The sequence below is a fragment of the Bubalus bubalis genome, chromosome 15 (assembly GCF_019923935.1).
Source record: "Bubalus bubalis isolate 160015118507 breed Murrah chromosome 15, NDDB_SH_1, whole genome shotgun sequence".
NCBI lineage: Eukaryota > Metazoa > Chordata > Mammalia > Artiodactyla > Bovidae > Bubalus > Bubalus bubalis.
Window position 1 is genome coordinate 77,515,910 of NC_059171.1, and position 27,404 is coordinate 77,543,313.

The 27,404-nt window shown below is 45.0% G+C and overlaps 1 protein-coding gene across 3 annotated transcripts in view; it reads right to left on the reverse strand.

Annotated features, from left to right (window-relative positions):
- Nucleotides 1–27,404, reverse strand: part of FAM135B (family with sequence similarity 135 member B) — a 256,633-nt gene that overhangs the window by 111,102 nt on the left and 118,127 nt on the right. For all 3 annotated transcript variants that reach the window (XM_006053410.4, XM_044928866.2, XM_044928867.2), the window contains exon 3: nt 5,585–5,664. In XM_006053410.4, the coding sequence (XP_006053472.4) occupies nt 5,585–5,664 (80 nt within the window). The remainder of the gene's footprint in view (nt 1–5,584; nt 5,665–27,404) is intronic.

Below are 27,404 nucleotides of genomic sequence, written 5' to 3' on the forward strand. Positions count from 1 at the left end.
GAACGCAGGGGAACGCGGGTTTGGCTGACTCCACACCCTGCCTCCCATGTGATAAGGAGCGGCTGTTACCACTTCTAGTGGTTTCAGGGGACAGATGATGAAGAGCAGATGCAGAGATGAGGACCTGTGCGCAGGAGGTTTAGCACACGTGTGTCCCATGAGACTGGGGAAGCAGGGACCCAGGGCAGGGAAAGCGGGGAAGGCAGGCAGAGGCGCATCTCAGCAAAGGTCCCCACAAAGGGAGCGCCAGCCTGCTCCTGCAGGGGACTCTGAAGAGGGGACTACATCTCAGCCTGTACCTTCTCCCAACGGGAGCACACCTCCACACACATGCTCTGATAATCACAGGCTCGTGGCAAGGGCTAGGGGTGGGGATGGGGGACGTTGGGCTTCAAACTCCCAGGCAAGTTCAGATCTCAGACAGGAGCCTGGGCCTGGGTCCTCCAATGCAGAGTCCCAGATGCAGGTCCCGAGAGCAAAGGAGCGGGGGAATTGCACGAGACAGGGAGGGACACATGCCGCGTGTGTACAGGCAGTGAGGATGCTCAGACAGGGAATGAGTGATTCTCACAGGGACAGGGATCACCGCAGAGAACCAACACAAATCCTTTCTGCCAGCTCAGTGGGCTAGAGGGGTGGATGGTGAGGAAGAAAGGGACAGGCATTAAAAGCAGAGTGTGTGTGTGTGTGTGTGTGTGTGTGTGTGTTCAGTCGCTCAGTTGTGTCCAACTTTGCAACCCCTATAGACTGCAGCCCAAGCCCCTCAGTGCATTAAATTTTCCAAGCAAGAATAATGGAGGGGGTTGCCATTTCCTCCTCCAGGGGATCTCCCTGACCCAGGGATCAAATCCACACATCCCACACTGACAGGCGGATACCTTATCACTGAGCTACCTGGGAAGCCCATCAAGTCGAAGCAGAGAGGGATGAACCAGGGTATAAGAGACTGAAGGAATCTTCCCAAAGAGGGACCTTGGGGGTTGAGCAGACTTTAAGATTTGATCTCAAGGACAAAGATGGACAACAATTCTGGCTTGGACCCCCAGGGAGCTGATCACTGAACCAGCTGGCAGAACAGATTCACCGTCTACACTGGGAGTCCAAGGTGAGGGGCCCTGGCTTCAGAGTTTCAGAGATGACTTTTGTGAGGAGCAGAGGTGCCAACATCCTTTAGGTCTGGACTCCACCAGACACGTCCTTCTTGAGCAGTGCTCTCCTCCAACCCCAGGAGGGCACTCAGAGCCTAGGAGTGGGGGCGTTTTTACCTGATTAATACTCTCCATGAAAACAGGCATATTTGATATTTAGCTGCACTTTAATGGGCTCTGAAAAGAAATTAGTTTGATTCATTTGAAGAATAAATGTCTCTCCCCACCCCTTACATGGTGAAACTCTTAAAAGCTTTCACTTAATGAAAATGTAAATTACCTCTCAAAACATTACTAAAACTAATCATGGCAATTTTTTCACGCTTCCACAATTTACTGCTCATCCTTTCTCTTGCTTTGATGAGCAGTGACTAGCAGATGTCTGTTTGTGCCGAACCACTTAACACAGCCTCAGTAAGTTTAAGCAGTGTCCCTCCCCCATATATGACTTAACTGATCATCCCCCTAAGAGAAAATAATATTTTTTGACATCTCCAGGTAGGAAGGGTTGCAAAACCTATTAAATAGCTTCACTTGGGTGAAAGGAAACAGTCAAGGGTAAGTATACCTAACATTCATTCACAGACAATCACCTGTAACCCTGAACTGAGAAAACAAACCTGTGAAACCCACAAAATGCAAGCCTTCAAATCAAGCAGAATCACATTAAAAAAAAAAATTCTTACTTCTGGTTTCTCTTCCTAGAATACTGTAACCCTCATGTTTTTATTCACCATCATTCATCTCTGTATCTCTCAACGCTTAGGATTTTGGCTTATAGGAGGATACTGAAAAGTTTTGGAAGAGCTAGAGCCATCCTGGCTTCCGTGAAGCATTGGAGGATCACCTACAATTTTTACTTTTGTATTTCTGGTGATGACCAAGATGCAGTGGCCTTTAGAATCGTACTGACCACTAAGCCCAAACCATCCACACGTCCACATCCACGGAAAACAAGCTCCCCTGATGCCCTGCACCCAGTGCCGTGAACAGAGGAATGCACTGTCGCTGTTGGGGTGTGTTCACCTCTTTACACACGTGTCCCTACTGTAATGTAGGGGTCTTTCTAGAAGGCCTGGGGAGGATAACTCTTACCCAGTGCAAGCTCAGAGACTGTCCTAGTCTATTCCACAAGATATGTTGCTAACTCAGACAAGAAGGAGCCGTCCATTTACCTGAGCAACTTTTCCCAAGTCACCTTTTTAAAAAGTATTGAGAAAAGAAACATTGTAGTATATCAATTATGACTACATTTTCCAGGGGAAGTTACTATTTTTTCTTATTCACAAAATGAAATCATAAACACCGACCTTGGAAAACCCAATGAGAAAGTAAGTCCCATCCAGAGAAGCAGAATCTAAATCTAAACCTGCATAATTAAAGCACATTTCATATCATATGGCTACCAGAGAAGGAACATATTTTCAAAGAGAACAAGAATGCATAATTCTGCCCCTTAATTTATGCGGCAACATCCTCTGTGTGAACAGCACTGGGTTTATGGCTTCCTAGTGCTTTAGTTTCCAGTACTCTTGCCTGGAAAATCCCATGGACGGAGGAGCCTGGTGGGCTGCAGTCCATGGGGTCACGAAGAGTCGGACACAACCGAGAGACTTCACTTTCACTTTTCACTTGCATGCATTGGAGAAGGAAATGGCAACCCACTCCAGTGTTCTTGTGTAGAGAATCCCAGGGATGGGGGAGCCTGGTGGGCTGCCGTCTATGGGGTCACACAGAGTCGGACACGACTGAAGCGACTTAGCAGCAGCCGCAGCAGTGCTTTTGTGTCATCTGGCTGTGCCTTGGGAGACAAAAATCTCATCTCAGCCTCCACCTCTACTGTATTAATTACTGTTGACACTTCTGTCTCCCCATGAAGACTGGGTGCCTCCAGAGCAGGAAAGCATCTCCTCATCCGCAGGGATGCTTTCCACAACACCAACTTGTAGCAGATGCTACTAAGTAAGCAACTGCTGAACGTGTAATAGCGTCACTGACTCTTGCTGGTGGTTACTGTGAGCTTACTATGGGTCAGGACCATTCTAGTCCTTTCCTTGCATAATTCATTCAAACCTTAACACAAACCTATGAGGTAGGGACCTTCTACCAGCCCAACTTTATAGATGAAGAATCCAAGAAATCATACAGGTGAAATAACTTTTCTAGATCCAGAAGGCTGAGAAGTGTCAGAAGCAGGAATTGAACCTGGAAATTTTGGAATGTGCGGCCTGTACCACTCCTGAATTCTGTCTCACTATTTCTATTTTAAAGCAATTATCCTGCAATTAATAATAATTTTCCAAAAAAATTTAAAAATAATTTTAAAAAATTTTGAAAAAGGTTCTGTTTCTGACCTGGGACATTTCCTTTAATAACCTCTATAACATGTAAAGTGCCCTTTACATTAATAATCTCTAAGATACACAACCATACAAAATCGATGGGATGCAGCAAAAGCAGTTCTTAGAGGGACATTCATAGCAATATAGGCCTTATTTAAGAAAGAAGAAAGATCTCAAACAACCTAACCCACCACCTAAAAGAATTAGAAAAAGAAGAATGAAGAAAACCAAAAGTTAGCAGAAGAAAGTAAATAATAAAGATCAGAGAGGAAATAAATAAAATAGAGATTTTTTTTAAAAATCAGTAAGACCAAGATCTGGTTCTTTGAAAGGGTAAGCAAAATGCACAATCCTCTGGCCAGGCTCACCAAGAAGAAAAGACAGGCCCCAAACAAACAAAAACAGACATAGAATGTGTAAGACAAAGCCCTACAGAGGATGGATATTTATCCTCATGTTTCAGGTGAGGAAATGAAGCTCAAATTGTCAAGGCCTGGGATCACATGACTAGTTCATGCAGCATCAGGGTTCAAGCATCCTGCTTCCTCAGTCAACTCCGCGAACCTTCTTCTGGCAGAAGCTGGGGTGGGAGGAGGCACGATACAGCTGGCAGCACAGGGGGAACCCGCAGGCACCTGAATGAGCACAGGACATAGGCGAGGGGGTGACCTCCAGTCTCGGATGCCTGACATTCCCTGGAGAAAGGAGGAGTGAACAGTGGAGGAGAAGGATCTCCTTGGACATGTGGGGCCTTGACTACTACTTACTGCTTAACTCTATGCAGAGTCAGGGGAGAAGCTAGCGGTCTCCAGGGTCATTCTCCTTCTGGATCACAGGCCCCAGCCAGCCTGTTGCCCGTAAACTATCGGCCTCCCTGGCTTGTCCCTTGCATGGTCCACGTAAGCTCCCTCTACCCTGCATCTCCCATACCTCCCCCAAGGAGGAGCTAAACAGACCACCACATCTGCACTAACTTTGCAGTCATTCAACTGCTACAACTCTACTCGCCATAATATCACTGCCAACAACGGGGTAGTATAATTGCCAAGGCAACCCAAAATTAATTTTTGGAAATGTAGCTATGAATGACCAGAACTCTTGACCTTACTAAATTTGATTTCTACAATATTCTTGGCTACCTTGTAGAGTGAAAGTCAAGCAGCTTTTACACGGTTCTGTCTTTTTGTCTCCTTACCTTCTCTCTCTTCCATTCCAAAGTATGTCTCCTTCTTCTTAAGGTCTGGTTGATCTAGACATTCTCCCAAACTTACTAATGCAAATACTTCTGCCAGAATATAATGATGTCTAGCTTTACTTTTTATGTAATAAGTTCTGTATTTCTGACTCAACGCTATCACATTGAACTTGCTGATCGCCTGGGATACCTTACTAATGCTCCAAGGTTAGAACCTGGATTGTCCTTGGCAATCCTTCTTCCCAAGGAGGATTGCCTTTGACTTCTTATTGTGCACAGAAAGTGCTACCACACCTGCCTACTGACTCAGTCCCATATACCAAGCTGATTATTAACTCCTCTCTGATAACAGGCTTCTTACCTACCAGCTAGATGCCATTTCCCATCCTCTTCCTCCCTGATTTGATTTTAGCCAACCTCTACAGCCAGGTTTGGGGCTTCCCAGGTGTCTCAGTGGTACAGTCGACCTGCCAATGCAGGAGACCCAAGAGACTTGGGTTCGATCCCTGGGTCAGGAAGATCCCCTGGAGGAGGAAATGGTAACCCACTCCAGTATTCTTGCTCAGAACATTCCATGGACAGAGGAGCCTGGCAGGCTATGGTCCATGGAGTCACAAAGAGTCAGACACACCTGAGCAACTGAGCATGCACTCACAGCCAGGATTATCCTCAGATACCAGCTGCTCCTAGGAGAGTTTTTTGTTTTCTTTTAGCCAGGTCCCCTTTGCAATAACACAGGGCCAAAACAACAGTGGGTCTACGTTTCCAAAATCCACTTATTCAACAATCAGCAATGGTTCACTGAGTGCCTCTATGTGCCCTGCTAAGCCCTGGTTTACAGTGATAAAGGAAGGCTTACCAGTGGGCAGCAAGTGCCCCACTGTTATCCTCCTGCTCACCTGTCTGCCCAACGATGGAGGCGCTCAGTCTGTGGGGGATCCTTGAGGACACCTTCAAGGTCACTCGGATCTGATAATACCTAAGAAAAGAACAGAGGACAGGCTGCTGAATATCGGACTTCTTATTATTGCCTGCTTCTAAAAACACCTAGACTTAATCCTAAAGACTGTAGGCAACAGGCTAGTTTCTGGATGGCATGCATGATCGTCTAGCATCAGAGAGAGATTTATTTCGCCAGCACTGTCAGGGAGGGATGAGATGGGCCAAGATGGAGACAGGAAGTTGAGTACATCTGAGGATCCTACGAGACACAGAAAAGGTTGTGGTAATAGACATAGGAACAAGGGAGCGAAAAGTCATATGCCACAGGTACGTTATGAGAGATGGCTTTTCTTTAGGTGAAAAAGTCCATTTTACAGAAAATAGGATTTGAGTGCATGATGGACAATCCATACACGAACTGAACTGCTATCACATTGCAACACAAATATTTCCTTTAGAAACACAGCAGCTGAGCTGCCAATCCTGGGGGTATCAGCAAACAATGTCACCAGTGTATTTCTACGCTCTGGGTTTTATCACGTCACCCCCATTTCTAGATCCGGTCGTTGCAGAATGTCGAGCAGGTTCCCATGCTGTCAGGAGACTCTTATTTGTCCTCTTCTGCCACAGGTGCAGAACCATGTTTGGAAGTTCTGCACCTCGCAATTAACGATCCTTTCATTTGCAAGAACACGTCTGGCCTCATCATTGTCCTCCCCTTCCACTGTTTTCAAACCCATTGGGTAAAAGACTTTGAATGAAGCAAACTGAAATAGAAGTAAAATAGACCATGAACACACATCAGTTTCCCATGGCTCACTGAACTCACAGCTGGGAGCTATTCTGCGACTGAGTCCGTTGCACTGTGATTACAGTCAGAGAAGGTCCCTGTTGACGCGTTCATGGGTATACGGTGATCCAAGGAGACTGAGAGCAGAGAACACAGGCACTGCACTCGTGCGGCTTGGGTGACATCACGTGAGAGCTGGGTGACTCTGAGGACATCACACACCTTCTCTGAGCTGTTTGTATCTGTAAAATGAGGTCTCCTGCATTTCAGGCAGATTCTTTACCCCCTGAGCCACCAGGGTAGCCCCAAAAGAAAGAAAGAAAAAGATCTGTCATAACTTCTGCTTCCAGGAAATATGGAGTAGACATATTTTTCCCCATTCTCACTAACCATAGCCAAAAGTTCTACCCAGTGTACAGAAAAAGAAACAAAAGGAGGTTCTCAAAGGTGAAGAAGAAAGCAAACAGTCTAGGGACCTCAGGGTCCAAGGAAAGACATGGTGGTGGGTTTTCTGGCTATTCTTTTGCCTCACAAACTTCTCACTGTAGTTCATCTGTTATTCCTCTCTATAGCACATTTAAAGAACAACAGTTTTTAATCTCGAGGAAGCTGAATTCACCTTTTTTTATGGGTAACGTGTTTTGCGTCAGGTTTAAAAACTCTGCTTAGTTCTAGATCCCAAAACTCCTCTATTTTGTTATCCTAAAAGCTTTCTATTTTTCATTGAGGTCTATGATCCACTTTGAGGTCATTTTTACATGAGGAATGAGATAAGTTAAGTTTCTGTTTTGTCTTATTGGGGCCTATGGGTGTCCAGTTGCTTCAGGACTATTTATTGGAAAGGCTTTATAGAATTACTTTTGAAACTGTCGAGGATCTCCTGGGTGACCTCTGACTGCTGTGTGGGGCTACAGGTCAAGACTCCCCATATGGTCTGTGTTTAAGCCAGGCCAGGTGGAGTTCTAGTTCTCATCACTGCCCGCTGGTAGTGAAAACCTAGCTCTCTACTTGAGACCTTCTCTTGCTGGGGGAGAGTGGGGAAGGTGCCTGTTACAGCCTGGCAACGGTGGACATCTAGGATCCCACATGGCCTTTGCTGGTGTGGGTGGAGGTCAAGCCACAGTTTTTCCTAGGCTGCTTGGCTAGTACAGAACTACTATTGTCAAAACTTTTCTGTCTTGCTAGGCTGCTTCCTATTTAAAAACAGAGACATTACTTTGTCAACAAAGGACCGTCTAGTCAAAGCTATGGTTTTTCCAATAGTCATGTATAGATGTGAGAGTTGGACTATAAAGAAAGCTGAACACCGAAGAATTGATGCTTTTGAACTGTGGTGTTGGAGAAGGCTCTTGAGGGTCCCTTGGACTGCAAGGAGATCCAACCAGTCAATCCTAAAGGAAATCAGTCCTGAATATTCATTGGAAGGACTGATGCTGAAGCTGAAACTCCAATATTTTGGCCACCTGATATGAAGAACAGACTCATTGGAAAAGACCCTGCTGCTGGGAAAGATTAAAGGCAGGAAGAGAAGGGGACCACAGAGGATGAGATGGTTGGATGGCATCACCAACTCAATGGACATGAGTTTGAATAAACTCCGGGAGTTGGTGATGGACAGGGAGGCCTGGTGTGCTGCAGTCCATGGGGTTGCAAAGAGTCAGATGTGACTGAGTGACTGAATGAACTGCAGCTGCTTCCTTCCTGGTCCTGTGTCTCGAGAAAGCAGACGTTTTTGGTTGGAGCTTTTATTTTGTTATTTAAAGTGGCCTCTGAGTGTAGAGCTTAAGTGCTGTCTAGTGTCCCTAAAAGCAAGAAGCCTGTGATGTGCCTGACACAGAAAACAGGGTGTTTAGGTAGGCTTCATTCAGGAATGAGTTACACCGCTGTTAGCCATGAGTTCAATGTATGAATCAGATGAATATATTTGTATAGACAGATACATATATATGAATATATGTATATATGCTACACTGTGCTTAGTCGTTCAGTCATGTCCGACTGACTCTTTGCGAACCCATGGACTGTAGCCCACCAGGCTCCTCTGTCCATAGGGATTCTCCAGGCAATAATACTGAAGTGGGTTGTCATACCCTCCTCCAGGCAATCTTTCCAATCCAGGGATCGAACTCAGGTCTTCTGCATTGCAAGTGAATTCTTTACCTTCTGAGCCACCAGGGAAGCACAAGAATACTGGAGTAGGTAGCCCATCCCTCCTCCAGGGGAACTGCCTGACCCAGGAATTGAACTGGGCTCTCCTGCATTTCAGGTGGATTCTTTAACAGCTGAGCTACCAGGGAAGCCCATGTAAAGGCACATATATATACACACTTATTTTAGGTGTTTCCACATACACCTATAAACAGAAACACGCCTAAACAAGCTATATATTGATCAGATGATGAGAACATGACCAGAGGCTGTCAGGAACATAACCCTGTGTTACTGCTAGGATCTTTTACCACCATCATGAAACCCAGAGAGGAAGCATCTGAGTCAGGGAGACAGGCAGAGGGGAAGGTTCTTGCACTGTCTACAGCAGACAGTTGCTACTTAGCAATAGTTAATGACCACTGTGCAGAAATGCTGGCTGTGTAAGGCTAGACCATTTTATTTTTCCAGGGAAGACAGTAATTCAGATTTTTAATAAACCATTTTGAAATTTTTGAATGTTGGTTCATAAATCAATGACAACGCCAAGAGCAACAGCAAAAACAATTAGCAGCAGCAACGGCAGCCACCGTGTTAACAATAAAGCCCTGTGCTGACAAGATAAAATACACTTGCAGGCTGAATCTCCATGGGCCAGCAATTGGCAAACTCTGATTTATACAAATACAAGATGTCACTTTTAGTGTTTCTATAATAAAAGACCAAAGCATTTTAATAATTTCATCATCAAAGGAAGAGGCACAAATCCTACCACCACCACCAGCAGCAGTTGTAATATTCAAATGGTTTCCTCTCCAAATATAAAATACGTCAATTATTGCCAGAGGCTATGCATTGCTTTTCTGTTGGATTATGCTCAGAGCAGTTACGATAATGCTCAAGCTTTATTAAGCATCTCTGTGCTAGGGCTTGTCCTAGGAAATCTCATGTATGCATTCTTGTTTGGTCCTCCACAAAGGCTTCATAGGGCTTCCCTGGTGGCTCAGTGGTAAAGAATCCACCTGTCAATGGAGGAGATGTAAGTTTGATCCTTGGGTTGGGAAGATCCCCTGGAGGAGGAAATGGCAACCCACTCCAGTATTCTTGTCTGGGAAATCCCATGAACAGAGAAGCCTGGTGGGCTACAGTCCATAGGATTGCAAAAAAGTCACACAGGACTTAGCGACTAAGCAATAAAGTCTTTGTAAAAGAAAGCATTATCTCAAGTGTCAACCAAAGAAGACACTGAGTTTTGGAGGACTCAAACTACTTAGCTAAAGTAGTTAAGTTAGCAAAAAGCAATGAGGTTCTAACTTGAGAAACAACAGTCATTTGTTTTTGCCAATTATATCTGATAGGAGTCATATTTTGTTGCACAAATTATAATTCTTTTGTTATCAACTTGGAAGCATTATCTTTTGTTATCTGAATTGTTGCTCCTTAAAAGCACTAAGGGTACTGAAATTATTTCCAGGAACTAGTCATCTTGAACTTCAGATGCTTTATAGGCATATGTTGAAAGAAACAGGTTTCAATTAAGTTGGCCCATTTGGCTTGTGTCTTGATTACACAGAATGTTTCAATCCCTTTAGCAATTATCTTTTTTCTGAAAATAAGTTTCTGTCAGGCCATAAACTCATATACCATGACATCTATGACATAGATGATTTTGTTTGATTCTTTCAGGAAATCTTTGATGCACTTCCTGTGACTTCCATCTTCAAGATTAGAAAACTAAAGCTAGAAATGAAGGCATCTATCCTAGTTCACATATTCAGTAAATAATGTTGGTGCATCTCCTAGACCTTATTGCTTCCAATAGATACACTTTAACCATTTTAGAGTCACCTTATTCCAGTTGTGGTGACTCAAGGAAGACCCATGAAGCAGGGAGTAGTTAGCACCGATCCCCGGCAATGAGCAAGCAGTAGGAGAGGATGGGGGTAAGTACCAGTCCCATGAAGCAGGGAGTAGTTAGCACCGATCCCCGGGCAATGAACAAGCAGTAGGAGAGGATGGGGGTAAGTACCAGTCCCATGAAGCAGGGAGTAGTTAGCACCGATCCCCGGGCAATGAACAAGCAGTAGGAGAGGATGGGGGTAAGTACCAGTCAGAAGGAATGGAGAAGCTAAGACCAGCAAGCGAAAACCTTCAGACTACGTGCCGGTGTATTTGAATAGTCTAGATTTGCAAAGGGCCAGGCATCCTTTATCGGCTTCCACCTGCAGAAGTGACGCTGAACTGTGCCCCTTACGTAATGTGGCAGGTAGGATAATGTCCCTCCAAAGATCGCTGCATCCTGATCTTCAGAACCTTTGAAGAAGAATTAAGGTTGCAGGTGGAATTACAGTTGCTAATCAAAGAAAAAAAAGTATTTTAAGTATAATGAGAGCTGTACTTTTGTACACTGTTGGTAGAATGGAAAAATCATGATAGCCTTTCTGGAAAGCAATTTGGCAAGAATATCAAACATTTTTATTTTCCTTGATGCAATAGTTCAATAGGAATCTAATTTTATTTTTATTTTTTGGCTGCACTGCACAGCATACAGGATCTTAGCTCCCCACCAGAGATCAAACCTGTATCTCCTGCAGTGGAAGCACGGAGTCCTAACCACTAGACCACCAGGAAGTCCCTAGGAATCTAACTTTAAAAGTGTGTGTGTGATTTTTATAATAGTGAAAAATCAGAACAACAAAGAAATGGTTAAATAAAATCCTATGATGACACATTATATAACCTATAAAAACTACTATTTTGAGGGCTACTTAACAAAGGAAAAACGTACAACACATTTTTAATGGGAGTATCCTCATTGATTTTTTCCAATATGGTGTTTAAAAGTTAAAAAAATGCCAATAAGTGAATCAATAAAGTTTTAATAAGTTTTTAAAAAATCAGGAGATTATTCTGGATTACCTGGGTGTGTCCAAAGCATTCACCAGGCTTCTTTTCAGTGAAAGAGGAGCGAGTGACAGAAGAATGCAGTGTGAGAAAGGTTATCACCCATGCTGGCTGCGAAGAGTAAGGGGCCAGCAGCCAAGGAATGTGGACAGCCTACAGGAGCTGGAAAAGATAGGTTCAGAGAACCTGCCCTAGAGACTTCACAAAGGACCACAGTCCTGCCAACATTCTTATTTTAGCCCAGAGAGACTCATTTCAGACTTCTGTCCTCCAGAATTGCTAGATATTAAGTTTGCATTGTGTTAAGTCACCAAGTTTATGGTGATGTATTATAGCAATAATAAATTAATGTGTACAGGCTTTCAAATCCCCTCCTCATGACAAAACAAATAGACAGTAAAGGTTATCTCTATGTTAACAATATACAAACTGCAACTCAGAAAGATTACATAATTCTCCTACAGGCACACGGCTAGTTAATGGCAAGATTTAGTGGGGATTAAAACACAGGTGGTGGGTGTTCAGTCACTCAGCCATGTCCTACTCTTTATGACCCCATGGACTGCAGCACACCAGGCTTCTCTGTCCTTCACTGTCTCCCGGAGTTTGCTCAAACTCATGTCCATTGAGTCCATGATGCCATCCAACCATTTCATGTCACCCCCTTCTCCTCCTGCCCTCAATCTTTCCCAGCATCAGGGTCTTTTCCAATGTGTCGCCTCTTCCCATGAGGTGGCCAAAGTATTGGAGCTTCAGCATCAGTCCTTCCAAGGAATACTCAGGGTTGATTTCCTTTAGGATTGACTGGTTTGATCTCCTTACTGCCCAAGGGACTCTCAAGAATCTTCTCTAGCACCACAGTTCAAAAGCATCAATTCTTCAGTGCTCAGCCTTCTGTATGGTCCAACTCTCACATTCATATATGACTACTGGAAAGACCGTAGCTTTGACTATATGAACCTTTGACCATTTGAGTAAAATTTAAGTTCTTATTTGTGGTGGAAGCAAAGCCCGGTGCTTTAACATTCATAAGCTCACTTAAATTTCCCCATTGTCCATTTTCCCCCAGAAACCTAACCCCACTTATTCTGATCACTAAGGTATTTTTCGTCTGTTTTCTCAAAAATGCAGTCAGAATATGAATGCTGCTTTTTGCTTCTATGTTTCTTAGAGCTCTTACTAAGAGCACCATACAAAGGGAAGAAAAACATCTCATAAACATCGGTTATTAGTTGATTAGAAATATCCAGCTTCTGGGGGAGACAAGCCACACCCCATTCTTCTATTTCCAACAACATGGTGTTGACACAGAGCTGACTTTCATTCAGTGCCAGAGGAATGCACGAATGAATGAATGAATTCATTCCTTCAATAAACCACATTTAGATTCCCTCAATAAACCGCAAGGATATACAATCCAACCCCAACATCTACCACTGGGTGAGTGGCTCAGAACCCACGTGTGATTCTTCTAATATTAACAGAACTAGAAATAGGGACTTTCCTGGCAGTCCAATGATTGAGACTTCATTTTCCAATGCAGGGAGTGCAGGTTCAATCCCTGGTCAGGGAGCTAAGCTCCAGTGTTTCATGGCCAGAAAATCAAAGCATAAAACTGAAGCAATACTGAACCAAATTCAATAAAGGCTTTAAAAATGGGCCACATAAGAATAAATACAAAGTAGAAATACTATTCTATAACGGGAATACAGAGGTCTATGGTATTTTGTCATAACCACTTTCATACCAGAAGTATTATGAAACCACCTTTCTGACCCAGGGACGTCTGACATGACTTAAAATACAAATCACTGTGTTTGCGGAAAGGTCAACACCAAGACTCTGGAGCCAGAATGTTCCAGAGCCAAGCAGACAAACTTGAGATAATAACTTTCCTTTTCTGAGCTTCTTTCCTTGTGGGCAATGACACCGCTAATGACGGAGAACTGTCATGAGATGTGATCAGGGCAGCGCCTGTAAAGCCCTGGGTGATTCTAAACCCCACATTCCATTAAAGACAGAATACTGGTGTTACTGTTACCTAAGACGGGTGTGAAACACACATCCTCCCCAAACACGATCCCGCTCTATCCTCCAACCTCATAGCTGGGGTGGAGCTGGGGAAAGGTGAGGGTCTAGGGGTACAAGGTTCAGAGATGCCTGCGGCACAGAGTACTTCATAATACAAGTGGGAGACACAAGATGGAACTCTCTATTCTGATATGGCTTTGTTCATATGGCTGCAAAAAGAAGCCTCTTTCTTTGAGTCTTCAGAGTCAATATAGCACAGTGGTTAAGAGCGTGAACTCTGAAACTCTGCCTGTTACTAGTCATGCAAAAACTTCAAAGTGGAGGGCCTGAACATCAGACATAATTAAAAGTTGTGAGATTGAAGGAAAACAGACTGGCTCCCAATTGGGAAAGGAGTACGTCAAGGTTGTATATTGTCACCCTGCTTCTTTAACTTACATGCAGAGCACATCATGCGAAATGCTGGGCTGGATGAGCACAAGCTGGAATCAAGATTGCTGGGAGAAATATCAATAACCTCAGATATGCAGATGACACCACCCTTATGGCAGAAAGGGAAAAAGAACTAAAGAGCCTCTTGTTGAAAGTGAAAGAGGAGAGTGAAAAAGCCAGCTTAAAACTCAACATTCAAAAAATGAGGATCATGGCATCTGGTCCCATCACTTCATTACAAATAGATGGGGAAACAATGGAAAAAATGAGAGACTTAATTTTCTTGGGCTCCAAAATCACTGCAGATGGTGATTGCAGCCATGAAATTGAAAGATGCCTACTCTTTGGAAGAAAAGCTATGACCAACCTAGACAGCATATTGAAAAGCAGAGACATTACTTTGCTGACAAAAGTCCATCTAGTGAAAGCTATGGTTTTTCCAATAGTCATGTATGGATGGGAGATTTGGACTATAAAGAAAGCTGAGTGCCAATGAATTGATGATGCTTTTGAACTGTGGTGTTGAAGAAGATTCTTGACAGTCCCTTGGACTGCAAGGAGATCCAACCAGTCCATCCTAGAGGAAATCAGTCCTGAATATTCATTGGAAGGACTGATGCTGAAGCTGAAGCTCAAATTATTTGGCCACCTGATGTGAGTAAAGACCCTGATGCTGGGAAAGATTGAAGGCAGGAGAAGGGGATGACAGAGGATGAGATGGTTGGATGGCATCACCGACTTGATGGACATGGGTTTGGGTGGACTCCAGGGGTTGGTGATGGACAGGGAGGGCTGGTGTGCTGTGGTCCATGGGGCCGGAAAGAGTCGGACACAACTGAGCGACTGAACTGAACTGAAGGACATACTGTTTTTGACTGTCTTTTCAACTTTTATGTTTTTATATGCAACTATTAAAATTTCTTTTTAAGTCAAAAAATAAAATAAAGTAAAATTCCATTTATGGCAAATTAAAAGCAAAGAGGAAGACCTGCTGGCTTTCGGGTGAAACTCCCTGGCATAGCAGGGAAACCAGCAAAGGCCTGCCGGTAAATAGAGGCTCAGTGTTCTGAAAAATTAACCATAACAAAGACCCAGGAGAATGACCGATATAGTTTCACCTCACACTCATAGACTGATTCATCTATTCTGACAGTATCCACCCACCATGACAGGACTACAAGCCATTTGGCCCAGTAACAAATGATACTTCTTGAAGAAAAGTTCACTTTACTATTTCAGCAAAACTTATCTAGATATTTCTACATGGTCAAACAATGATTATAACAATTCAGTCAGATTCCACTAATGTTTATGTTGAGGACCCTCCTCATTCCTTTATCCTTTTCCTCCTTGTTGATCCAGAGGGTCTGTGTGTGGTACTCACACTGTGAACTGTCTCAGAATCCATAATCCCAATGCAAGGGGGTATGGGTTCGATCCCCGGTCAGGGAACTGAGATCCCACGGGTCTCACAGCATGGCCAAAAAACAAAACAAAAAAAAAACTAAACTAAAACAGCAATAACAACAGCCATGATGCTTTTGTGTGACTTAAGACAATTTAAACTCTCTGAACTTCAGTTTTCTCATTTACCAAGGGACGTATCAGTTCCCTTCTGGAGTTGACACTGATAAAAATAAAATCCAAGAGCAACCCTGGGCTGCAAAAAATGATGAGTATTATTTTTGCTATTGTTACTTTTACATATCAACCCCAACAGGTTCACAAACAAATGCCTGTGTTCATAAAAGCAGGCCACTTAAAGGAACGCAAAGCTGCAACACCAGGAGCCTCGTTGGAAATGCTTCTGTAAAAAACGAGGTTGTGCGCCTGCTGGAGCACTGAGATGCACCTCCCCATCCTGGCATCTCCCTGCGCCGTTTGTGTTCACACTGGCTGCTGGACCTGTTGTTCCCACCTAATGAGTCAGCCCAGATGGGGTTTCTAATCTGCATGAGTGGCCATGTGCCCGTGTTGTTGGCGCCAGTCTTTATGTCACCCAGAAAAGCGCCCTGTGCAGGTAAAATGAAGGCGCCTTCTCAAGAGCCAGGATAGGATGGGATGCCTGACACCTAGGGCAGCAGGCTCTCCTCCTTTTTGACTGGAGGCCGTGTTTGATTTTCTTCACATTTGTGTTGCTTGATTAACTGACATTGGGTGGTAGCAGGCTTGCAAGCTTCTCCTGCAGCTTGAAATGACAGGGGTAATTTAAAACCTCAGACCAGAAAATCTGCTGTGCGGTATCACACTGGGGTGAGGGTCTCTGCAGAGAGAATTTTTCTGATGGGTGAGACCCGACCCAGCTACAAGGTCCAAGCTGTATGCGGATAGGGGCAGGGTTGGAAAGCAAACACAGCTCACAGGTCTTTTGTATAGAGAGGTCAGAGGCATGGGATGGAACCCTGGAGCTTGTACCTCACAGGGCAGGTGTTCAACACTGGCTCATCTCTTATGAGTGACCTTCAGCAATTCATCTGACCTCTCTGAGCACTGGTTTCCTCATCTTAAAAATTAATGGTTGTGAAGAACAAATGGGGCCCTATAGGGAGAGCGCATGGCACAGTGCATAAGACATGGGAAGCACCAACTCCTTTTATTTAAAATTATAATTGTAATTATTAAAAGAATCGTGACTTATCTAGATGCTGCCATTGAGAAGCACATGCATCAAAAGAGAAAACAATCCCAAGACCACCAAGTTGGTTTGCAGAAACCATGCCAACACCATGCTAGAACAAGAGCCTGCTCCTTCTGGCCCACTGTCCAACCCACCCTACCAATATATTTGCATACAATTTAATTCTAGGATATATATTCATATCTTAACTGATAAGGCCCTATACACAGATATGACTAAATTATCTTATTGTAGCTTTGGATACTCTGCACATATTAACAACCACCACAATATCATAGTAAGAATAAAGGAAGCATATTTCTTGCAAGCCAGTCTGAGTCAGGCACCATACCAGATGTTTAATATGCAGTGTCACATTCTATTTGGATAATACTCATAAAAGGTGGTCATTATCTCCTCTACTATTCCTTTGAGGAAACTGAAGTTCATAAAAAACAAAACTAAACACTCATAGACTTATAGCTTGTAGCTAGAACTGAAATACAAACTCATGGCTATGTAACTCTAAAGATAAAAATATATTCATATATTTCAAATTAAGGTCAACTCAAAATAAAATGACACATGTACCCCCATCTCACTGCAGCACTATTTACAGCAGCCAGGACACAGAAGCACCAAAATGTCTATCAACAGATAAAGAAAGGAAGATGCAGCACATATATACAAAGGAGTATCACACAGCCATAACAAGGAATGAAACTGAATCATCTGCAGAGACATAGGTGGACCTAGAGAGCGTCATACAGAATGAAATAAGTCAGCACGAGGAACACAAATATCACAAACTAATGCATATATGTGGAATCTAGAAAAAATAGATTATCTTATTTTCAAAACAGAAAGAGACACAGAGGTAGAATAAACACATGGATGCCGCAGGAGACAGATGAGGGTCAGGATGCATATTGATATTGATGTATATTGACTGACACCATTGATACTGTGTGTAAAATAGATAACTAATGAGAACCAACTGCACAGCACAGGGAACTCTACTCAATGCTCTGTGGGGACCTGAATGGGAAGGAAATCCAAAAATGAGGACAAATAGGTATGCACATGGCTGATTCACTTTGCCATACAGTAGAAATTAACACAGCATTGTAAAGCAGCTATACTCCAATACAAATTAACTTAAATCAAGGTCATTTCATATATACACTGGTCACCTGCACATGTACGTGGGTGCAGTGATGGCTCATAATAACAGGAGGATCCAAGCATTCCATCATGCCAGTGATAATAACGGCGAAAAGATTTGCAACCTTTGTGTCCACTTTATCCACATTCTTGCTACTCAGTTATGGTCAACTGGAAATTAACCTGTGCTAAGTACAAAGCATCAAGGCAGGGGCTGAGGGCCCAGAGACAAACGAGAAAACAGTCCCCGCCCTTAAAGAGCTTACAGTCTAGCAGATATGAAAATTGATTTCACAAATTATTCTAATCATAGGGAGGCTCTCTGAGTTTTCAAGAAGATGAGATGAAGGGCAAGGTTAGCTCAGAGTGGGAGATGTTGCCTCCAGTACAAAGCAGGGGTCCACCCAAGGCAGAAGTGAATTAAAACTCATCCTTAAAAATAGCACAGTGTACTGGAGAGACCTCCTATGTCAAGAGACAGGAGTGTAAGCCAAGTGTTCAAGCCCAGTGATGACATTAGAGTAGCTGGAGCAGAGAGGGGTAACTCGAATGTCACCCATTTTCAGCATGCCTGTATTATAATGCTGGTCTCCAGGAAATAAGGCTAGACCCTCGTTCAGTAGAACCACAATGTGCTTCTTAGGTATTAGAGTGCAGGCTTTGCCCCAGATCGTGACTGAGATCCTGGCAGACAGGAGTGCTCTAGAACAGAATTATGTTTGTGTTGCACATAGCTGATGCAGCTATGCGTGAGTCCACCTGACTTCTCTGTAGAGTTTGACCCATCTCACAGGTGTAGGTTAGAACTGATGAAGCTCAGTACCATTTTGGCTCACCCTTGAAGAATGGGTAGATCTTGGCCATGCTAGGAAGATGGAATGATATTTTAAAGTGGAAAAGCAACTTGGAGACCTTGCAGAGGGGTGGTTTCTGGAGAGCGTGAGTGAGAACAGTAGGGAGCTAAGTTTGGCTGGACTGCAGGATGGGGAAGGAGGAACTATAAATACATATTTCCCAAATATTTACTCTAATGTGCGTGCTCACTCAGTCGTGTCCAACTCTTTGCGAACCCATGGACTGTAGCCTGCCAGGCTCCGCTGTCCATGAGATTCTCCAGGCAAGAATACTGGAGTGGGTTGTCATTTCTTCCTCCAGGGGATCTTCCCGAACCAGGAGTCTAACTCTTGCCTCTTAGATCTCCTTCATTGGCAGGAGGATTCTTTACACTAGTACCACCATTTGCATAAACAGCAAGATACCCAAGATAACCTCCCACACCAGAGGATGTAAGTGTCATGGCTAAAGACACCAACTGTGAAATCAAAGAGTTTGGTCCCACATTCATCACCTCCCAGCTGTTTGACCTCAAGAAAGTTACTCAATGTCTCTGAGCTACCATTTCCTCCTTTGCAACATGCAGATAAACAATTAGACCGAACTGCTAGTGTTTCCTAAGGGTGACATACGATAGTTTAGCATAGCACAGAGTCAGTCCTCAGTAATCGTTGGCTGAATTAATTATCACCACGATTATTCTAGTAAAGGTAGTTTTGTGGAAGGCATTGGGCAACACCGGGGAAGACCAATCTCTGGAATTAAACCTGGGTTTGAATCCTGGCTCTGCCACCTGCCAGGAGTGTGACATTGGGAAAATCTTGCACCTCTCTGAGCCTCAGTTTTTTTCATTTGTCAAAGAGGGGTAGCAACACCCATTTGGTAGGTCTGTTGGAAGAATAAATGTGATAATGTATGAAAAGTGTCTCCACTCCATGTCTACTCAGAAAATATAAGATTCTTCAGACATCATTTTGGATGATATTACCTTCTACTCTGCTTTCTTCCTGAAAAAAAACACAAGGAATCTGGTGTGAGTCATATATCATGCATGGGCCACAATGACGAGTAAGTGGGTACTAAACCTGTGTTAAAAACAGCTTGAAAGATGATGAGTGCACAGAGATAGATGCATAAACACCCTCACCAACTATTCTCTCGGAGGAACCCCTGACCAATTTCCAGCCCTTTCCAAGGAGAACGTGTCTCTTTTGAGAAGACACGGTCACTACCCTGTTTAATTTTCTTCCCTTGGCTGCTATGTCTCTTGATTGCCTTTTGCTATAAAAACTAACAGGAATTTGAAGGCGTCCTGGAGACTTCAAGGAATTTCCTTGTCTGCATAAAAACGTCCACTTCCTCACCCATCAGATCTTTATTACTGCAAAACCGTTCAGACAGAACCACCACGAAGAAGTCCCTGAGCTCCATTTGACTAAGAGATGCGCTCTATAATTACCATGGGGGAGGCGTTTTGAAACCAAAATATCCTTCTATGAGGCCAATTGTCTCTGCCAGCAGAGGAGTGGGGAAGAAAGCAAGGCCTCGGGGTGAGAAGACCTCTCTGTTTGGCTGTGAGGCTCAGAGGAAGCGGGGGGTGTCTAGAAGGCAGCAAAACTTCCAGCCAAGCCTCCGCTCTCTGGTCACAGCTGTGAATGCTAATACAAGCATGATAAGCGCGTGTGGACAAGCCCTGGGCTCAGTGCAAGTGAGACCCGGGTCAGGAAGTTAAGAGACAGATGACACCACCTAAACGTTAAATGAACTGCACAGGCGGACAAGGGGAAAGAGTCCCGAATGCTTAAGAGCAGAATGCAGAGGCAGCTTAAGAAAGCTGCGGCAAACTGAACCCAGGAATGCTAGCTTAAATCTGGGGTGCCTCTCACCCCGGTGGACAAAAGACTGCTCCTTGATAGGCTGGGTTTGCTTAGTCTCTCCCTAAGCAAACTCTCCAACCATCCTCTCTCTCCTGCCCCATCATCCACCACCCTCCACCCCATCACCGACACCTTCTTCTCTGATGATAAAGCTGAGGCATCTGCTTGTATTTCTGCAGCCAGGCACCAGCTGCTCGATTTTACTATCAGTTGCCTTTTCTTACATTTCTCCCTTAATCTACAATCAAGGGGCCTTGAGTTCAAAACTCCAGCTGCTGGGATAGGCCCTTCAGGGCCATGTCAGTCGTCTTTATGGAGAGCAATCCACCACTTCCAGTGTCCTCCCTGCCCTTGAGGACTGGGCAAGACAAACACCCAACCAACATCTGCAAGGGCAGGGCAGCCCCAGGCAGTCTGGATCCACAGAGGACACTGGAGAGAGCTCCCTGCATGGTCGCAATCTCAACACTGTCCGACCAGAGGGTGCTGCCCTGTCCAGTGAAATGAGCACAACTTCCGGAGACCAAGCCCTGACCCTGCAGTGAGCGCAGCTCAGTCCAGGAGGACACCTTCTGTCCAGAGGTCAGTGAACCACCGAAGTGCAGCCACCTTCATCTTACCCATGAAGGAAACAAGTACTCAGAGGTTAAGTGGCTTTCCCAAGGCTCTGCTGCTCGTAATTAGCCAAGTGGGAACTGAGAGAGACCCTGCTGCTACTGCTAAGCCACCTCGGTCGTGTCTGACTCTGTGCGACCCCATAGACGGCAGCCCACCAGGCTGCCCCGTCCCTGGGATTCTCCAGGCAAGAACACTGGAGTGGGTTGCCATTTCCTTCTCCAATGCATGAAAGTGAAAAGTGAAAGTGAAGTCGCTCAGTCGTGTCTGACTCTTAGCGACCCCATGGACTGCAGCCTACCAGTCTCCTCCATCCATGGGATTTTCCAGGCAAGAGTGCTGGAGTGGGGTGCACAGCCTCAAAGCCCGTGTCCTTTGCCCACCCCACTTTTTCTTAATGAGACGTGTATCCTGGAGGCGATCGGTCACCTCCGGAGTGAGCTCTCATTTATGTCCCCATGTCCTTGGCACGTCACACACAGTGGGTGCTAGGGGACGTTTGCTGACTTAACACAGAGTCCCCAAAACATGTGGAGCTGAGTAATGAATGGCATAGATCATAAATGCAGTAAATATCTCACATGCGTCCTTCAGCATGCATTCTGTCACTTGACTCAGGCATACAGGTACTAATCGAGAGTCTCTGGCTGGTTTTAACCAATGATGTGCCAAACCCCAAGTAGCTGACTTTATTACTTAGTTCTCAAGAAATAAAATGGCCCTACTATCTTCAGGATGACAGAAAACAGCTTCACTTCTTTCTAAAAGCGGGTCTAATAGTCGTCATTATCTGAGATTACAGGTGAGGAAAAAGGTTCAGACAGGTTGACTGACTTCCCCAAGGCCACGCAGCCAAGAAGCAGCAGAGAACCTGTGGCGGATTCATTTTGATATTTGGCAAAACTAATACAATTATGTAAAGTTTAAAAATTAAAAAAAATTAAAAAAATAAATAAAAACAAGGTTTGTCAGACTCGTTAAACCACATAATCCCACACTAGAAAGAGATCTTCCGAAGCTGAGCATAACTCAGTCAAACCTTAATAACCTCACACTGAAGACAAATGAGTGAAAACTTGAAAGGAAAAAAAAAAAATGTCTTTACACTTGAGTGACCTGCTGAGTTCCCAAAGCACTGGGTTTTGTTTGTTTGGTTTAGTTAGTTTTCTACTTCTTTTATGGCAGGTTGAGTTGAAGCTGGGATAAAGAAACGTAACAGAATCGGGGTGATCCCCCTGAGAACCCTGAGATGATTGTTTTTGTTGCTGTGCACGCATGCTCAGTCATGTCCAACTCTGTGCTACCCCATGGACTGCAGCCTTCCAGGCTCTTCTGCCCATAGGATTCTTCAGGGAAGTTCACTGGAGTGGGCAGCCATGCCCTCCTCCAGGGGATCTTCCCGACCCAGGGATGGAGCCCATGTCTCCTCAGTGATGCCCTGAACTCAGTTTTAAGGGGAAGCAGGAGTTCAGACAAAAACCTGTATATGACAAAAAGAGGTGACCTACCACTCATCCCAGGTAAAGAGATCAGCGAAGGTGTGGAGGTGGATGAGTCTGGCCAGGTCAGACTTTGCTGTTACATGTGCTTCAGGAGGGGCGGTGAGGGTGTGTGCTGGGGCAGAATCCAGGGTTGATGGAATGGAGTCAGAGAGCATCTACTAGGCACCGGGCACCAGGATGGATGCTGTCACATAAATGACAGCATTCAACCCTGGCAGTCATGCTATTGAGGTGCCACATCCCAATTCCCAGGAGATGAACCTGAAAGTCACAGGTCAACCTGGTCAAACCAGCCCATCTGTTGAGGTGGTAGAACTGGGATTGGGACCTGGACCTGGTTGCAAAGAGCACACTCATCCTCTGTACCACTCTGCCCTGCCTGAGTTCAGGCAATGGATGCATTATGATGCCATTAACCCTGACAAGTGAAGACCCGGGTGAAGGTCTGTGTGGTCTGTTACAGGGCTGGGAAGAGACCGGAGTGAACACAGAGCACAGTCAACCCATGCCGGAGTCAGGAGGAGCCTGCTGAACTCCAAACCAATTTAACTGGACTCCGAATACACCAGAGGAAAAATGACCTCTAAATGAATGCAGCCAGCTGCAACCTCACAAAAGGCACTGCCTCCTTCCAGATCTGAGGCAGGGGGAGGCACTTGAAACAGTGCTTGTGACAAAGAGTCCTCCAGGTGACTTTAAAGGGCTGGTGCTAATCACACGGCTCTTATAACACAGCCACTCAGACCCCCAGGAGAGGAGAGGACGTCCGAGAGGGCAGGAGACTGACATCCAGTGGAGACTTCACTTTTAGCACAATGAGATGGATAATTAAAGACTGACTCCAGGGAAGGACACGAGAAACGACAGAACCAAGGTCCCCCCTCGAAGTCCAGAGCCCCCAGTTCTGCATGCCAGAGTTCAGATACATCTGCTAGTGCACTTAAACAAGCATACATGTGTGCCCACAAACATGTGCACACAGCCATGCATGTCCACAACTATGCATGTCAGAGACATGTGTGTGCCCATGCATGCCCACACATGTAAGCACACATGGCCACAGGCATGGGCACATGGAAACAAGCATGACCACAACCATACATGCCCATAACATGGGTGCACACACCATGCGCTGCTGCAAACATGCATGCACGAGATTCAGAACCAACTGCACTGAAGTTATATGTTCACAGACAAGCAATCTTCCTAAGTCCCTAAGGAAGCAAACTTGCTTAAGTTCCTTGCTGCAGTGACCTACACCTATTCTTAAGGTATGCCTGCATTTTTTTTTCTCTGAAAGTTTGGACCATGAAGAATAGTGGAAGAAGGTACTCACTTGTAGGGAGGATAACTGCTTCACAATGTTGTGTTAGTTTCTGCTGTACAACGATGTGAATCAGCCATAGGCAGACATGTATCCCCTCCCTCTTGAGCCTCCCTCCCATCCCCCCATCCTACCCCTCTAGGTCATCACAGAGCACCAAATGCTAGGGAGGAGCTTAAGTACTGAAATTCATCAGTAAAAGGGACAGATAAAAATCACAGCATCTGTGCAGCTTACATTTTAGCAGGAGGATCAAATAAAGAAAGAAGGGACAAATGAGTTATGTCCACAATACATGGGAAGGTGATGCAGAGAAGTTGTGAGGTTGAAGTGTGATTAAAGAAGGTGACAAGCACAGACTTAACAGAGGTGAGAAGTTTTGCTCTGCAAACATACTAGGGAAGAATGTTCCGGATAGAGGAAGATACCCTAAAGGCCCCTGATTGGTGGCCAGAGTTGGAGCGGGGGACGGAGGGCAGTGCTGGAGGAACAGGCAGGTGTCCAGAGTGGCTGGAGCATCAGGAAGGGGCTCAGAGGCCATCACAGGGACTCGAGATGCCGTCCTGAGTGAAACAGGGAGTCGAGTCACTGGGAAGTTTTGAGCAGAGAAGTGACACTCCCTGACTTAGGTCCTAAAAGGAGCCTCTGGCTGCTGTGCTGACAACAGAGGGAAGAGGGAGGAAGCAGAGCCTGGGAGAGCAGTGGAAGGCATCCAGAGAGGAAGGACAGCGCCTTGCAGAGGGTCTGGGGTACCTGGTGAGTGTAAGTCCAAGGCACTGCCCGAGGCATAAGAAGCACCAGGAATAACTCTGAAGGTCCTCTGTGTGTGGCTGCCTGTGATTCTCCAAGACAGGATGCCTGAGAAGCTACAATGGAAGACCTTCAATGGCGCTCTGAGGCCATGCAGAACCAGGTAGTCTTTTTAAAAATATAATTCACATGGATATTTTAAAATCAAACACAAATAGAACATGGTTTAAGTACATGAATCCTTGGCTTCAGAAGAACAGAGGTGGTAGATAGTAACAAAAATGTATACACAGCCCTGTAGCTTCTTCTGCTGATGAAACAGTGTTACCTCTACAGAATCAAATACTGCAGTGGAAAAATTCTCTATTCATTCAAGACTTTTTCCAGAACAGAGGTGATTATTACACACACACAGAGACAGACACACACACACACATTTGAAGGGCTTCCCAGGCACAATGATAAAAAAATCCGCCTGCCAATGCAGGAGATGAAAAAGACTCGGGTTCAATCCTTGGGTCAGGAAGATCCTCTGGAGCAGGAAATGGCAACCCTCCTCCAGTCTTCTTGCCTGGGAAATCCCATGGACAGAGGAGCCTTGCGGGCTACAGTCCCCGGAGTTGCAAAGAGTCACACAGGACTGAGCAGACACACCACACACACACATGCCTGAAAGTCCAAGCACAAGCTTGGACTTTCTGAAAGTCCAAGAAACACGTAAGAGAATCTGGCCCTAGCTCACCTTTCCAGCAGTCACAGCAGCCTTATTTCAGCTTCTGCATGAAGCTGCTCCTTCCAGGGCCTCATACCTGCCCTTTCTTCCTGCTCTCTTTCCTCCCACTTGCACTTGGCTATTATTTTTCAAGTAACTTTCAAGTCTCCTTTTAAATGTTCCTTCCTCCACGAGATCCCTCCTGAGCCCTCATCTATTAATAAATGAAGCATCTCCTGTCATACATTTTACGGCCACCTGCACTTTACATCACAGCACACATTTTATACCGAACTGGCTCCTTTAGAAAAGGGAGCTTAGATTCAATGACTGTCTTGCCCACTGGACTAACGTTCTGTGAGAACAGGGACTGCTTTGTTTGGGTCATCACCCCGAAAACGGCACCCAGAACTGTGTCAACTACACAACTGACCCTCAATGAATACTGTTGTACTGTTCAATACAGAGAAGAGGAGGGTCAAAATATTTCAACCCAAATCATCCACTTGTCAACAAGCTTTTATTGGGCTTCACTGGGTGCCAGCCCTGAGTGGCAAGCCTGGGAACCAGGAGTGGATGGAACCTGGATGCCAAGACCTAGCAAGTAATGAGGAGGTGGTTGGCACAAGTGGTGGGACAAAGGGAGGGCCGAAGGATGCTCCTATCAGGCTAAACTATAATAAAGTCTCCTGAGATAGGTGATCTCTTAGAAGAGACAAAGACAACCTGAGCAGGAGTTAGCAGGGAGAACACTGCAGACAGAACACCGCAGCAGCTGTGGGGCAGGCACAAGGCTTAGAGGCAACAGAAAGTGCAAAACCCAAGCTAATTCCCAACGCACAGGGTGGGTGGGAGGCAAGTAAGCTGCCAGAATCATGAGAGGACTTCCCTGGTGGTCCAGTGGTTGAGAATCTGCTTGCCAATGCAGGGGACATGAGTTTGATCCTCGGCCCGGGAAGATTTCACATGCCGTTAGCACCATACTCACAGAGAGGGACAACGTGCCTCTCCTCCAGTGAACAGCCCTCTTGCAGTCTCCTGAGGTTTTTGAGTCGCTTTTCAGATAATCCAGATTTCAGCCCTCGGTCACCCACCATCCACTCTGCTTACATATCTACAGGGGCTGCTGGCTAGTCAGGACTGGACTCAGACATACCAGTTCTGGGAGAATCAGAGACGGGTAAAGAATTGGCACAACCTTAGCGACCCTGTGATCCTGAGCCCAGCTGGGTCAACTCAAATGTGTCCCATCAAATGTGACTCTCTGTTCTTTCATCTGCATAACAGTCCACACAATCATAACCGTGACTTCATTAGGTTGTTTGAAGAACTGAACGAGATAATAAATATGAAGCCTAAAAGAATTTCAGGCTCAGGGTTCAAAAAATGTTAGCCAATGTGGTGTTTACACATTTACTGATGGATTCCCAGTGGTTTTCGAACAGATGCAATGATACCCCCGTGTCCTGATGAACAGCCTCGGAGGGCACACCTCAAGAAATGTTGACCAAACCAACTCTACTTTTCCCTTTTATATTTCAGATTTCCTTGAAGATTTATCCTGAGGAAAGGAAGTCAACAGTTTTTCACAAACGTTTGAAGGTTTATGATCTAATATATCGTCACCTTTTCATCACGTATGTAGTTTTCCAAGATTCTCAACCATCTGAACCCCATCTTCTTCAGAAGGAGAACATCGTGATGGTCAAAGCAGCCTGGCCCACTGAAGACCGGTCCACTAGAAAACATTTCCTGACATCAAGCACTTAAAATATATCTTCCTTTCACTCCCACAGGCTTAGTTCTGGTCTCAGTTGAAGAAACTATTGATGAATCTCTTTCACATTCCTGGAAGACTATTAGTGATCCTGAAATGGTGATCACAATCCTGAATCCTCCCCAGCTCATTTAATTACTCCTTGTTGGGCATAGCTGGGGCATCATTTGTAAGCTTAGAGAACTCAGGCTTGTCAACACGCTGCCAGGTGTCCTGGATGTGAGACACTGAGAGGCGTTCAAAGCCCCTGAGACGCGGCCACAGCCTAGAGGAGGGAGTGATGCCCAGACTCCCTCTGGC